The following is a 14980-nucleotide window of genomic DNA, read 5'->3' as shown; positions in this document are numbered from 1 at the left end:
AAGATTTTGGGGATTTTTTTTTCTCCACAGTCTCTTGCATTGCCATCGAGACAGCTGACGGTTTGAAATTGTACTTTGCTTTTTCGAGCTCCTGTTTGACAAACCCCGTTCCAGTTCAGCTGGTTGTCACGTGCTTAAAAGGTCACTGAGTTTCCAAGAAGTCTTTATTTTTTTTTATTATTATTATTCTGTGCAGCTGATAGGAGCTGATATCCCAAGGGAAAAGCAGGTCTTTGAGTTTTCAGCTGTTTCAGGTGTTTCTCTGCTGCGGTCAAGAGATGTTTGAGACCTTTGAGTTTGAAGCTGTTGGGGGGCTGCGGAGAGGCTGTGAGAGCATCCCCCAAATCCCCTGGATTTCGCCTCGGCGTGCCCCCGACCCACCCCTTGTGCAAGCACCGGCAGGGATTGGGGGTCTGGCAGGAGCCTCCCCCAGCCTCTCCCCTCCCTTTTTATGCCAAAAAAGTTGAAAATATTTTTTTTTTTTTTTCTGTAACTGTAGTTTTCTGTTAACTTCAATAAAAGTGTTGCTGGCAGCTGCTCCCTCTTGATGGGGGGTGGGTGAAGGGGCTGGGTGCTCCTGGGGACATCCTGACCCCCACACACACCCACCCCCCTCTTTCCCGGGGGCTCCCAGGATGGAGGGGACAGGGAGGGGACACAGCAGTGACACGATGCTGCAGGAGCCGGCGCCTCGTCCCCTGCGCCCTGAGTTAATCATTCACCGTCGCCCCTCGCTGATAGCGGCTTTTATCCCCTTTTATTTGCCAGCCTCGGCGGACTTTGGCAGCCTTCGCCCAGCCCGGGCCGCTGTTTTGGCGCAGGGTGAAGCTTGGCCCCGAGCGGCTGGGGAGGTGCTGGGGCCGAAGTGGGGGTGATGGCTCGGGGCAGCCAGCCGGGCCCCCGGCGTGCCTGGCCTCCCACCAGCCAGCTTTTTATATCGCGCCATCGCCGCTGCCGGCAGAGAGAAAGGCTGCCTTGTCCTTGCCGGCTCCTTGGCATGGGGAGGAGAGCCGGGACGGCCCCTGGCTGCCAGGCTGGCGGGCTCAGCCCCCCCGGGGAGCCCCTCTGGTCCCTTCCAGGGGGGTCCCTGGGGTGCCATGTCCCCTCAGGTGGGGTCTGTTTGGTACCCTGTCCCCTTGGGAGGGGTCTGAGAGGTGCCCCGTGCCCCCAGAGGGTGCCTGGGGGGTCTGTGCAGTGCCCTGTACCCCTGAGGGATGGCCAGGGGGTCCGTGGGGTGCCCTGTCCCCCCGGGAGGGGTCCGTGGGGTGCCCCATGCCCCCAAAGATTGCTTGGGGGGGGGTCTGAGGAGTGCCCCGTGCCCCCCGGGTGTGCCTGGGGGGTCTGTGCAGTGCCCTGTACCCCTGAGGGATGGCCAGGGGGGTCCATGGGGTGCCCTGTCCCCCCAGGAGGGGTTCGTGGGGTGCCCCATGCCCCCAAAGATTGCCTGGGGGGGTCTAAGGGGTTCCCTGTGCCCCCAGGTTGTGCCTGGGGGGGGTCTGTGCAGTGCCCTGTACCCCTGAGGGGTGGCCAGGGGGGTCCGTGGGGTGCCCTGTCCCCCCGGGAGGGGTCCGTGGGGTGCCCCATGCCCCCAAAGATTGCTTGGGGGGCATCTAAGGGGTGCCCCGTGCCCCCCGGGTGTGCCCGGGGGGTCTGTGCAGTGCCCTGTACCCCTGAGGGGTGGCCGGGGGCGTCCGTGGGGTGCCCTGTCCCCCCGGGAGGGGTCCGTGGGCGGCCCGCTCCCCCGCGCCCCACCGGCCGTGCCGCGGTGCTCGGCGCTGGACGGCGGGGGGGGGGGGGGGGGCCGGGATCGCGGGGGGAGTGGGCGGGGCCTGCGGTGACGCCGGCCAATGGGAGCGCTCCCCGTGCCCCCGGCCGAGCGTGCGCCCTGCGCGGCCGGGACCGGGCGGCGGCGGCGGCGGCGGGAGCGGGAGGTAGGGTCGGGATGGGCCGGGGTGGGGCGGGGTGGGGGGATGGGATGGGGCACGGGTGGGGAACCGGCTGCGGGACCCTGCGGGGAGGGCGGCGAGGGACCGGGCTGAGGCAGGCCCCGCGCCCCGGGATGGGGCTGGGGATGATGGATGGGGGAAAGGATGCGGGAAAGGATGCGGGGACCGGCCGTGGGGTTTGGGACCGGGTTTAGGGTCAAGGACGGCGCCTAGGGGCGGCCGTGGGGTCTGGGGGTAGCTATGGGGTTTGCTTTGGGACTGCCCGTGGGGTCTGGGGCCAGGTGAGGGTGCAGGCAGCGTTGGCTATGGGGCGGAGGACCCGGCTGTGGGGCGGAGGACCCGGCTATGGGGTCTGGCACCACCGGTGCGAGCTCTGGGGCTGGGGCAGGGGGCAAAGGGGCCAGGGAGCGGCTGTGGGATGGGGACTGGCCTCGGGATGGGGCAGGGACGGGGGGTGGCAGCGGGCAGGTCCAGCCCGGGGGGCAGCAGGGCAGGTCTGGGGGGCCGGTGTGGGGTGGGATGGCCGGGGGTGCTGCTGGGCAGCCGGTTTTACTGCCCGCACCGGGGCCTGCGGGCAGGGTTTTAGGGGAAATTAAGGGACAAGAAATTAACTGGAGGCAGTCTGGGGGAGCAAAGGGAGGCCGTGGCCCGGCCGTGAGCGCGGCGGGCTGCCATCCCTCCGGGGCGCGGACGTGCCCCAGGGCATGGAAGCCCTCCCTGCCAGCAGGCAGGTCCTGCCTTCGCTGCCAGACACGTGGAGAGGCTTTTGCTCCAGAAGGAGGTTGGGACCGCTGGCCGCAAACCACCCTGGCAAGAGGGGGGGGTGCAGGCCGGCAGAGTTTTGGGGACCCCCGTTGCCCCTCTCCGGCTTTGCGACAGCGAGCCGTCCCTGTGCGGGATTTCGGGAGGCGTCTGGCACGGGGTTGATGTCGTCAGGGCCGTGCTCGGCTTTGCCAGCGTTTCTTGTTCCCAGCGTCACCTTCCCGCTCAGAGGGGGGGTGGTTTGCAACCGGGATCGATGAGCTCTGGGAAGTGAACCCAAGGGAGATGGGAAAGAAGAGGGGCTTTGCCTGGCCCCGGCAGCTCCTTTGGACTCTCGTCACCTCCGGGCATCGCTCCCGTGGGACAGCCGGGGCAGGCGGCTCCTGGGCATCCCCTCCCCGTGGCCGAGGTTTGTTCTCTCTGTCCCGTCCCAGCGCGGCAGCGAGCGATAAAGTAGGTCAGGCAGGCGCCGGGCCGTGCGCGGCACCGCGGCTCTCCGGGCCCCAGGAGCGGGTCCCGTGGCCGGCGAGAGGACGTCCTTGAAGGTAGCGGGCAGGAGGCTGGGGGGCTTTGAGGGGGTCCCGCTCAGCCGGTGGCGGTGATGGAGAGACCGCAGCAGGGGCTTGTGTCCCCGGGGTGTTTGCTGCAGCTCCCCTTTGCCCCCGCGATGGGGGAGCTTGGATGCGTTTGGCACCTTCCTGCCTTGCCCTGGGCTGCCCACGGTGTTCGGGGGGTCGGAGACCCCCGGGCTGTTCCTCTTCGAGCCCTTTTCTTCCCGAGGGGCGGCTGCTCCACCTCGTTTCTGCCCTGAAACAGCAGCGAGCCTGTGCAATTCAAACCCCTGCCCGGCTCTGCCTGCAAACCGCATCCTGCCTTTTGTTTGGCAGCTGGGTAAAAGTTGAGGTCCGGTTTTCCACCCTGGGTGCGCCCGGCTCAGCCCAGTTTTGGGAGAAACCCCGGGGGTGATTTTGGCACTGGAGAGGGCTGCGTGCCTTGGCACGGGCCGGCGATAATCGGCGTGCTCCAGGCACGATGGCTCCCGGCAGGACAAGGGACGCGGGGAGCGCTCGACCGGCACGGAGAGGGAAGGGCAGCCGGTGTCCCCATCCCGGGATGCGGTGCTGCCAGGAGAGAGGCCTTTGCCACCGTGGGCCTTGTGCCAGCGCCTGTGTACCCTGTGGGAGTCACCGGCCACCCAGATGTCCCACGTGGTCGCCCGGGCTGGTTGCCGCTCCTGGGGCTGCGACGGGGCATTGCCCAGGGAGGACCCATCTGGAAGGGTGGATTTGGGTAGGGGGGAGGCAGAGGAAGGCATCCGGTTCTCCCTGGGGGTTGCTGAAGAGGCAGAGGTCCCTTGTGCACCCCCACCGAGCGGTATTACCACCACCAGCACCTCACCAGATGAGCTCGCTCCCCCATTTTGGGAGGAGAGGGGTTAAGCCAAAGCATCCAAGCTAAGCCCTGGCAGGAGGAGGCTAAAACCTCCAAACAAAGCTCGCAAAGCGGTGGTAAGCTTGTAAAACCTGCGGGAATGTGGGCACCTTCGGAGGGGGACGGGTTCCTGGCGGGCTTTGGCCTCGCCGTCCGGGGCAGCACCGTGCCTCGCAAACCCGGCCCCAGGTTATTTTCAGAACAATTGGTTGGCCGGGCTTCAAAAATGTCTTGGGCTTGTTTTTGGAGGAGACTGAAATCTGCAAGCCATCAGCACGGGACGAGCGTGGCGGGGTGCCGGAGCGGCCGGCGGGAGCGCGGCTTGGCCGGGGCGGCAGGTCCCGTGCCGGGGCAGAGCTGAGCCGGATGGGACCCAGTGTACAACGGTGCAGGAACCGTCCCGGGGCTGCAAACCGCTTCCCCCAAGAAGGGGAAACCACGAGGCAGCGTGTGCCCAAGCCCCTGGGAGGGGAGCGGAGCCCTGGGCTGGGAACGGGACGGCTGCTGGGTGTACGGAGGCGGTGGATAGCGAATTATTTTCTGCTTGTCCTTGTGAATCCCAAATTTACCGTCCACCTTTTGGTGAAGTTTTTCCAGGAAAGCAGCCCGGGCCCCGCTCCAGCCTCTTGGGTGCTGCCCAAGGTGGACGTGCGGGTCGTGCCTGGCCTCCCACCCTCTCTCCGAGCCCCTTCCTTTGCACCCAAGGCATGTTGGCGGTGAACCCCGGCTTCCCCCGATCTCTGCCACCCCACTTTTATTGATTCCCGGCTTATATGAAAGGAGTGGAGAGGGCAAGGATTAATTCTAGGCAAATACTATAAAGGCATCTACAGTTGCGGCTGGGAAGCACCCGGTTTATTGTAATTATCGTAGTTAAAATATAACCTAATGAAAAAGCCACCTCTGGCCCCTGGGCTCCCGTGTCCTCCGAACGCCAGTGTGGGTGGGAAGAGGTCCCCGAGGGGTGCGTGTCCCGGCTCCGGTGGCACGAGGGGGACCCGACGTGGCGTTAGCGTGGCTGGGAGCCGGTGCGTGACTTCCTCGCCCCACGGAGAGCCGAATTCGGCAGCTGGCGTTGGTATTAACTGCGCTGGGCTTGCTGGCCGCACGGCTGGCGGAGGCACACGTGCAGGATCCCCGTCGCAGCCCTGCCTGCACGCTGCTGCCTGCTTTCCAACCACTGCCTGCTCTTCCCCAGGGATCCCGAGGTGCTGCGGAGCTGGAGGACCCCCAGGAGCCGTGTCCCGGCAGCCTCCCACCCCTCGGCACACGGCCGTGGTGAGTGAGGGGAGCGGGGCGCTTGGGGAGGTGGTGCCGGGGGTTTGGCTCGGGGTGGAGGAGAAGCGGTGGGTCTTGTATCGCTTGTGAAAAGATGTCGAGCCCCACCTCGGGATCTGGGTGCTCTCAAGCACTGTGCAAAGCTGCGTGCTCCCCCGGCCTGGGGCTCCCTGGGGAAGAAATCTGCCATCGCCTGATGGAGCTGTGGGGTGGAAGAGCAGCGGTGGTCGGAGCCGCTGGGGATGCTAAAGCTAACAGCAGCGCGTGGTTTCTCTTCCAGCATCCCCGAGACACCATGATCCCCAGCGCAGGCCCTCGGGGCTGCTGCCTGCTCGTGCTGCTCTGCCTTCTCCCCTGCCCACGGGTCTGGGCGGGCAGGGGTGCCGCAGGACCGTCGCTCTCCGCAGCCTCCTTCCTGCAGGATCTCCTCCAGCGGTACGGCGAGAGCGAAACCCTGAGCCTGAAGCAGCTCAAGGCCCTGCTGAACCGCCTGGACGTGGGAGTGGGACACGCCAACGTCTCCCAGCTGCCGCAGCAGCGGGTGAATCTCTCTCGGGTAAGGCAGGGGCTCTGCAGACCCCCAAAGCCTCTTTGCAGAGCTGCGGGAGTCTCAAGGCACGTTCCTGTCTCTTCCCTTCCCCAGTGCTTCAGCTCCGTCGAGCTTTTTGCCATCCACAATCTGAGCGAGGGCTCTGCCGTGGGCCACAGCGAATTCAAGGAGTTTTGCCCCACCATCCTGCAGCAGCTGGAGTCTGGGGCGTGCGCCTCCGAGAACCTGGAAAATGAGGAAAATGAGCAGACGGAGGAGAGCAGACCCAGCTCGGCCGAAGGTAAGCGGGGAACCAGGGGGCACGAACACTGCCCGGCCCTGGATATGGAGCTCGGGGACGTGAGGCAGCCCGGGACTTGCGGGACAGCCGGTTCCCATTCCCGGCTCTGGGGCACAGGCAGAGTCTGGCAGAGACAAGAGGAGGCAGCTTGCCTACAGCAGCTGGGAGTCCTGACGGGTTTTCCTCGGTGTCGTTTGTGCTGTTTGCTTGCGGTGTGGTTTTGCCTCCAATCTCAGACGCCGCAGGTCAGAGCTGTGCCTGCAGTACGGCTCTCTGGGATAGCTGGATGATGGGGACCTTGCTGCAAGTCCCCGTGGGTGGGAGGGGATGGCTTGGCACGTTTAGGGACCCGCTGGCCACCAGCGGATGCTACATGAGCTTCCATGCGTCCAGGTCCTGATGATGCCCAAGATCTTGGGTCAGCTGCCCTGAGCACAGCACTGGCTTCTCCCATACCGCGAGGCCGGGGCTGGCTCAGGAAAGCATCTTCCAAGTAACCTGGTGGCTTCATTTCCACCTGCCCTGCAACAAAAACGACGGTTTGTGTCGCAGTTGAAGCGTCCGGAGCAAAAGGAGAGACGCTCCGGTGCGGCGAGGCTGGCCCCGGCGTGGGGGCGTAGACCCGGAGCGAGCCTTTTCCTCCTGCCCGGATCCAGGGTCTCGGGGTCCTCCCCATCTCCCCGCACCGAGAGCCTCGGTAATGTCTGGCCCTCGTTTCTTCTCGTTCCGCAGTGTGGGGCTTTGGTTTTCTCAGTGTGTCGATGATTAACGTGGCCTCCCTGCTCGGAGTCTTCATCGTACCGTGTACCGAAAAGGCCTTTTTCAGGCGGGTCCTCACGTTTTTCATCGCGCTCTCCATCGGCACGCTGCTCTCTAACGCGCTCTTCCAGCTCATCCCAGAGGTGCGGTAGAAAGTCCCTGCCTCTCTCCCGTCTCTGAGGGCAGCTCTCCGGGCACCCTCTCTGCCTCCACCCTGCCGAATCGAACCGATCCCTCCATCACCCGAGGCTGAGGGCTTGTCTCAGGGGCTCCGCAGGGCTTTTCTCACCCCTCTGAGCACCAGGAAACCCTCTCAGGTGTGCAGGCAGCGTGGGGAGGCTGTGCCCTCCCGCCCTGCCGGTCCTTACAAGGCTGCTGGCCAGGTCTGAGGTCCAGGAAGGTGCTGGGAGAAGCTGTTTGCTCCTGCCCCGTGGGCTGTGTCTGCTTTGCAAGGGAGTTTATCCCTTGGAGGGATGCGCTCAGCCCTGCTTCACGCAGAGCTGCCCGGCTCTGAGGCTGCTGAGATGCGGCAGCGCTAGTGGCATGAGCTGGACAGAAAGACTTGCAAGGCGGAGGAAATATCGGTGTAAAAGCACAGAGAACAGCCCGGAGAAGCATCGGCTTCCTCTCGAGTCAGCCAACTTTTACAAATGATTTAATTGCCTTTTTTTCCCCCCCTGATTTACAAGACTGATGTTTTCACAAGGGTTTAGGCTTACGTGAGGTTTCCTGGTGCTCTGATGGGACTGACAGATACATCGCAAATTAATTGTGTTGTAATTGCACAGTTCCGGAGTTGAATAAATACACCCACGCGCTCTCAGATTGGACACCTTCGAAACACGCGTGCTTCCTCAGGCCCCGGTCCAGGCGGCTTCACAGAGCCCTTCCCCATCTCCTGGGGAGGAGACGAGCTGGATCTGAGCTCCTGCACATCCAGCCTTAAAACTCTGCATTTAGGAGTTTCCCTCTGAGCAGAGCACCCTTTGCTGCCGCTGGGTTTTGCCCCCCAGCGTTGCCTGCTTTGCTCTTGGGCAGCAAACGCCTCGTCCGTGTTGGTGAGGGGATGTTTTTTCCAGGGCTCCTTTTCAACTCCAGAACTGCAACTTTTATTTGCCAAACATAAAAACCGAGCCGCCTGTATTTCCTGATCTGCCAGGAACTGAAATGACTTACGTACGCTCCACCCTCGCCATCAGTCGGAGCATCCCAGTCCCAGCCGGCTTGCGGGGACCGGCCACATCTCTCCAGGCTGCAGGACGAGGATGGAGCGTACGAGATGCTCGGGGAACCTCGGCGCTCTGTGGCCCTGGAACAGCCGCCCGATATCCCGTGGGGGCTCGGGGAGCAGAGCCGGGGTGCTGGCTCTGAAACAGCCCGGCTGCCAAAACTCAGCTTCATCCCGGTGCTAAAAGAGAGCTGCTTGCTCCAAGGGAGGGCTCCTCTCCCGGTCGTTTGGTGCGAGCTCCACAGTGGGGTGTCCCTCCGACCCTTCCCAAAGAGCCGTTTCCAGAGCCACGCAGCACCAGGTTCGCCCCTCTTGAACCAATGCCAGATGAACAAGCAATCACTAATGAATGTCCTCTTCTCTCCCCCCCTCTCTCCCCCTCCTCTCTCTTTCCTTTCGGCGTGGATTCCTTCCCCTCCCTCCCCTTCCCCACGCTGATCTCCTTTCCCTCCGACAACCTCCCCTCGTCCGATTCCCCGGGGTGGGTTTGGCACGCACGCCACAGTCTGGGGTTACGGTTTCCTCTGCGTGACCGTCATCTCCCTCTGCTCGCTGGTGGGAGCCAGCGTGGTGCCCTTCATGAAGAAGACCTTTTACAAGCGGCTGCTCCTCTACTTCATAGCTCTGGCGATTGGAACTCTCTACTCCAACGCCCTCTTCCAGCTCATTCCGGAGGTAGGGTGAGGACTGTTGGGTCTGTCCTTTTCTCTCTCTTGGGGGCTGTTTCTCTTTCTCTGGGTGCTTGCTGGCTGGAGAAGGGGAAGGCGGCGGCGGAGGGGAGCCGAGAGCGAGGTACGGAGGCTGGAAGCCCCTCCGGACCGCAGTTGGAGCTGGTGTTTCGCCCCTCTTTGGTCTGCTTCAAGCAGAGAAGCGCTATTTTATTACCCTTTCTAGCCCTGCAAGCGGGTCGCCTTTGTGCCGAGACAGCAGAGGCTTTCTAAGCCTGCTTTTAGCATCCTTGCCCTGGTGCAGGGTGGTGAATCCTTGGGGCGCAGCCGGCTTGGCTGGTGGAGTGAGGGAGATTAAAGGTGCACAAAGGCGTTTTCTGAGCTTGCTGCTGCTTAGAGAGAGGTCAGGAAGCGGCAGTGTTGCCCCAGAGGTGCCAGGGGCAAAGGCAGATGAAGGACACTGCTGGAGACTGTTTCTCAGTCCTGTCACTTGTCCCCTTTTGCCTGCAGGCGTTTGGATTCAACCCTCAAGAAGCTTATTACGTTTCCAAATCCGCTGTGGTGTTCGGGGGCTTCTACCTCTTCTTCTTCACGGAGAAGGTCCTGAAGATGCTCCTGAAGCAGAAGGACCCGGTGAGGCTGAGCAGGGGCTGCTCCGAGCGCTGCTTGGGTGGGAAACGGCAGAAATGGCAGGGGTGGCTGACAGCCGTGAATCCCCCCTGTCCTGCAGCATCACCACGGGCACAGCCACTACGGCCCCGAGGCTCTGCCGTCCAAGAAGGACCAGGAGGAGGGGGTCACCGAGAAGCTGCAGAACGGGGACCTGGACCACATGATCCCACACATAACCAGTGAGCTGGAGTGTAAGACCCCCTCCGGGGATGAGAAGGTTGTGGTGGGCTCCCTCTCTGTCCAGGTTAGTGCCTCCTGCCGTGGGGTTGCGGGTGGGCGCGTGGAAAAAAAAAAACCTGCCTGTCAATGAAAAAGAGCAGTTTTGAAGCCTATTGCACCTCCCTGACAAAATCCTCTGTGGATGGTGGAAAGCAAACAGCTCGGGTCAAGCCTTGTGTGGATTTAATATGTGGAGGGGTGGGTGGGTTCCCCCGGCCGGTGGAGGGAGCTGGAGTGAACCCCCCCCCAGACCGGCTGGGTGCTGAGCCCCCGCTGTCGGGGTGCCGTGGCAGGACCTGCAGGCCTCCCAGAGCGCGTGTTACTGGCTGAAGGAGGTGCGGTACTCTGACATCGGCACGCTGGCGTGGATGATCACCCTCAGCGACGGCCTCCACAACTTCATCGACGGGTTGGCCATCGGGGCCTCCTTCACCGTCTCCGTCTTCCAAGGGATCAGCACCTCCGTGGCCATCCTCTGCGAGGAGTTCCCACACGAGCTGGGTACGTGAGTCCTCGGGGAAAGGTGCTGCGAGGGCTCTCAGATCTGCCCCTCTTTAAGGCTAACCCTGCCGCTTTCCTGGTCCTACCCGTTGTTTCTCAAGAGAAAGGCAAATGTGGGGTGGAATAAACAGAGTAATGATGGGGGGGAAGGCAAGGCTGTAAACTACATTGAGTAATCACAGCTCTAAAAATAACGAGGTAATATGATGTCTGAGATTTAAATTTAGATGGAGACATCTGAAGGAAAAAAAAAAACCAACACCTCGTTGGTTTGGGAGGGGGGAGGCGGGCAGCGGTTTGGGTTTGAATGTCCGAATTTATGCGCGGGCAGGGCCAGGAGCTGGCAGGCAGCTGCTGCGGTCAGTGCTCGGCGCCAGCGGGCATGGGGAGCCCACGCTTGACCTCATGCAAAAGCAGGTGCTGAATACGAGCACCTCGGTGCTGTCCCAGTGCTGCTGCCCACCCAGTGACAGCCCCCTCCCTCCTCATCCTCCCCCTCCTCTTCTCCCGCAGGGGACTTTGTCATCCTGCTGAACGCCGGGATGACCATCCGCCAAGCGCTCTTCTTCAACTTCATCTCCGCCTGCTGCTGCTACGTGGGCTTGGCCTTCGGCATCGTGGCCGGCAGCCACTTCTCTGCCAACTGGATCTTCGCTCTGGCCGGAGGGATGTTTCTGTACATAGCGCTGGCTGACATGGTAAATGATGAGCCCGGGGGGCTGCCGGGTGTGCGGTCGGGACCTTGCCAGGGTTTTGGGGGTTTTTTTGCCTGGCTAGGAAGAGCTCTGGCTTGCCCTCAGCCTGGAGGCAAGGCAGGCATGGAGAGCATAAGGGAGCGTTTGCTCTGTGCCCGTGGCCAGTGTTCGTCGCCGCTTTGCTTTGCCTCCTGGGCTAGTGGCACGGTGACCTGGCTGAGAGCCCCGGGCCGGGTGGTGAATATTTGCCTGGATGGTGGCGCAGGGTGGGAAGCAGCGGGGAAGGATGGAGCCGCTCCTGTCGCTGAGCCCTGCCATCGCTCTCTCTTTCCCGCCACAGTTCCCTGAAATGAATGAGGTCAGCCAGGAGGACGAGCAGAACGGCAGCATGCTGATCACCTTCGCCATCCAGAACGCGGGGCTGCTGACGGGGTTCACCATCATGGTGCTGCTCACCATGTACTCTGGCCAGATCCAGATAGGGTAGGACCAGCCTGACTCGCAGCCCTGTTCCAGTTTTTCCTTTTTTTTTTTTTTTTTTGGGGGGGGTGTTCTTTTTTTTTTTTCTTTCCTTTTCCTGCTGCAAGCGTATGACGGTACCTGTGTGGGCACTGACATCACACTACAGAAGAGGCATTGCTTTTAAAGCTATTCCAGACTTCATTTTATTTTGGTTTAAGGCTGAGGGGAGCTTAATCCCCGTTGCCGCAGGACCGAACTGACCAGAGGATCTCTTTCCGGTGTCGTATCCCTTCTCTCCTCGCGTCTCCTGGGAAGGACGGAGTTGGGAGACAGGAGCTCCTCTAGCTATGTCGCTCCCTTCCTTGTGCTCGGAGCGGTGCGATGGGACGTGACGCTCTCCTGACCCCTTTGCGGGGGGTGCGTGATGGGGGGCAGTGGGGTACAGGGCTAGCGCTGGACGCGAGCTGCCTCCGCCTGCTCACCTGCCAGGGAATGGATGCGCAGGGGGTGAGAAGCACCACCGCAAGGAAGGGGAACGGGACCCGCCACGTTCACCGGCATCGTGCAAGGAGCTGGTGTTTCTCTCCTGCGTGGGGAGGTGGTATCCTGCTTCGGGAGTGCACAGACCAGGACAGACCCTCCTTCTTCTGAGAGAGTTACCTACCAGGCAGTCCTTGGAGCTGTGCCCTCCAAGCACAGAGGGCTGCTGAGGAAGAGGAGGCTCGAGGAGCACGGCTCACGATTTGAGCATCATCCTTGCTGTCTTCAGAAACGTGACTCTGGAGCCATGTCTGGTTTTGCTCCTGTTCTGCCTTGGCAGCCCGGACAATGCCCTGGGAAGAGCAGGGTGAAGAGGGGTTGTTTTTTTTGTTTTGGTTTGGTTTTTTTAAAGCACATTCTGGGCGTCAGCGCTCGGAGCAGAGGACACCAAACCACACCCCGTGCGGGTTGGACTGACGGACGCGGGCTGCGTGGGGCAGCGGCTGGGAGAAGGCTTGCAGGATGCTCTTACACCTCCCTTAGGTCCCTGCTGCTGTACGTGGGGGGAAAAAAACCAACCCTTCTCCTTCCACGAGGGCAGCCGTGTGGCGATGCCGGCAAGAAGGGCACAAGAGCAGCGCGGGGCTAAGGGCAGAGCCGGCACGGTGAGCCCCTGCCCGGCCACAGGCTCCCCAGCCAGGGGGATCGGTCCTTACACTGTGACCAAGCTCACGCTGACACCTCGGAACGGACACTGGTTTTTAAACACTGACGCTGCTGAGTTGCTGAGGTTCGGGGTGTGTGGGGGGGGTTGTTTTTACAAAAATAGACTGTGAACCTCTTTTGGTTGTGCATTTCCAGCCTTAGGGAGTAGCCAGAGAAGGGTGTTACAGGCACTTCATAGCTCTGCTTCTGGGCTGGCTTTCCCCAGATTCACTAGGTGAATTGACTTATTATCATATTGATAATGTTGTCCACCCCACCCGTGTTGCTTGAGGTTCCCTTGCACCCCCTTCTCCCCCCAAACCTTATCCTGCATCCAGTAGCGGTGAGTTTGTGGCCACGCTGATAAGCAGAAGCCGATTTCGGTGGGGTATGGCGCTGGACTGGGATGAAGGAGTGGTGCAGATGGCTTTGAGAAGTGCTTTGGTGTACGTGCCGGGGATGGCTTGTCACTGAGCGTCTTCCTTCGCTCCCTGCCTGTGCAGGTGGCCATGAGGTGTGTGTGTGACAGGGTGACGGCCATTCTGACACCTCAGCTCGGTGCTGCTCAGCACCGGGGGCTGGAGCTGAGGCTCCCCACACCTTCCCTTCCACCCCTGTTGGAAAGCAAAGCGGAGGGCATCCCGAGTGCTTTTCCTGCCCGTCGCAAGAGACAAGGGACCTCAGCCCTTGGCATAGCCTGGGGCAGGCTCGGCACCATCCAGTAGCATCGTACCCTGGTTTGATCGCTGTCTGCCAGTACCTCACCGTCGTTCCTAAATTTGCCTTGGGTACCAGCTGGATGATGCTCCTCTTAGGCTCCTAACAGTTGTCCCTGAGTCCCTAGGTCTCTTTGTCCCTGAGTCCCTAGGTCTCTGCCTGTTGAGATGTGGCACTGCCAGTATCCTCGTGGATCAGCACCTCTGCTCTCGGTGGCTTTGGCTAGGCCAGGCATTGACTTTGTCCCCTTGGCACCCAGGAGGCTGTTGGCTTTGTCCCGCTCCCAGAAGGTTAAATATCAGCGTGTCGAGGAGCAGGGAGCCTTCTTGGGAGCACCCTTCAACCCAGAGGTGCCACACGGTCCTCGGGCCGCTTGCTACCTTTGGCGATGCCTTCAAGGAGAGACAGGCTCTGCTTTATCCTGTGCAGTGTCTCTTGTTCGTGTGGACGGTCATTGTAAGTCACTCTTCCCTCGCGGTCATTACCCGTGCTTTAGGTTGCTGCTATTTTTCATTAATCAGGAGGAAAGTGGTATTGGAAATTCCCTTTCCCTGCTTGAGAGAGCTGCAGCCCCGTCTGACCGAGTTGATGTGGAAAAACTGAGTCCTTTGAATGGCATATGTGCCCTCTCTTCTCTCTCAAGGAAGTATTTGGAAAACACTGTATCGCTGGCGGCTTTCCACGGGGCAGAGGGCAGCCATAGCACTGCCAGGGCTAAGTCATGGCTGGCCGGAGCCGTTCAGCGGTGCGCACGGATGGAAAAGCCTCTGTTTTGGAGGCGAGAGAGGGGGGAAATCTTCTTGTCTGTCCCCTGGGGCCCGCGAGGCGCTTGCAGACCGTGGCTGGGAGGTCCTCTGCGTCCCCGAGAGCTGGAAACGTGGCAAGGACTGATGCTTGGCTTCCTCAGAGCTGGTATGGGCCCCTCGGCACACGGTGGGGATCGTGAGTCCGTCGTCGTCTTGTTTCAAGTTTAATCCTATTTCTTGCCAACTGAGTTGACTTTGAGAAATCTGCAACCCAGAGAATTGGGGTGTGGGGGGGTGAAACCCCTTGGAGAAACAAGGCTCCTCGCAGAGAGGAGAACCTCCCTCCGCCGAAGGACCGGTGGGAGAGAGCTCCTGGCTTGGGCAGGCTGGTACCTGTCGTCGGGGAAGGGATGGGGCAGGCGGGAGGACAAGGAGGGAAAGTGACCCAAATCAAGCTTGTAATGGATTTTCATCCGTGTTTCCCTTCCCGTGTCCGATTCGAAGCTCAAGTTCCATCTCAGTATTTCAATAACTCAGGTGTTGTAAGAGATACACGTTGAAACAAAGAACATAACTTATGTCACGTGAATTGTAAAGTTATTTGTAAAATTCCATAAATAAAATATATTCTGTAATGACGGAGGGTGGCAAGCGTGCTCTAGTGGCGGAAACCTCCCCGTGGCCAGAGCTGGTTGGGGTGTGAAGGGGTGGGAGCTCCTCTGGTTCAGGATTTTTCCAAGGGGAAGGGTTTGAGCTGGGCTGGGTGATGCAATCCCACTTTTCCAGCCCCGATTTCCAGGGCTGTGCAGTGCGGCGCGCCCGACGGAAGATGGCACTGACAACTCCCCCCCGCCTGCCCGCGTGGCATGGCGCTCCAGGGA

General features: G+C 61.3%; 1 protein-coding gene across 2 annotated transcripts; it reads left to right on the top strand.

Annotated features, from left to right (window-relative positions):
* Positions 1–1881: 1881 nt before the first annotated feature.
* On the top strand, positions 1882–14735 carry SLC39A14 (solute carrier family 39 member 14). Of its 2 annotated transcripts, none has more exons than XM_072846339.1 (10): positions 1882–1931; positions 5338–5417; positions 5698–5973; positions 6061–6247; positions 8740–8909; positions 9413–9535; positions 9633–9818; positions 10087–10294; positions 10808–10992; positions 11330–14735. In XM_072846339.1, the coding sequence occupies exons 3-10, from the start codon at positions 5713–5715 to the stop codon at positions 11474–11476; spliced, it is 1467 nt and encodes a 488-aa protein (XP_072702440.1). In that variant the 5' UTR covers positions 1882–1931; positions 5338–5417; positions 5698–5712; the 3' UTR covers positions 11477–14735. The 2 variants fall into 2 exon arrangements, with proteins under 2 accessions (XP_072702440.1, XP_072702439.1); XM_072846338.1 differs by lacking the exon at positions 1882–1931 and adding an exon at positions 2856–3117.
* Positions 14736–14980: the final 245 nt, after the last annotated feature.

Source organism: Ciconia boyciana, chromosome 25 (assembly GCF_034638445.1).
Source record: "Ciconia boyciana chromosome 25, ASM3463844v1, whole genome shotgun sequence".
NCBI lineage: Eukaryota > Metazoa > Chordata > Aves > Ciconiiformes > Ciconiidae > Ciconia > Ciconia boyciana.
Note: the sequence above shows the minus strand (reverse complement) of the source record. Positions and strands in the feature narration are given on the sequence as shown.

Bases quoted from the DNA above. Each gene is read 5' to 3' on its own strand.
- SLC39A14 (XM_072846338.1), top strand. From the start codon at position 2,994: ATGGGAAAGAAGAGGGGCTTTGCCTGGCCCCGGCAGCTCCTTTGGACT. The intron at 5,418-5,697 runs GTGAGTGAGGGG...TTTCTCTTCCAG, and splicing joins CCCCTCGGCACACGGCCGTG to CATCCCCGAGACACCATGAT. The intron at 10,993-11,329 runs GTAAATGATGAG...TTCCCGCCACAG, and splicing joins ACATAGCGCTGGCTGACATG to TTCCCTGAAATGAATGAGGT.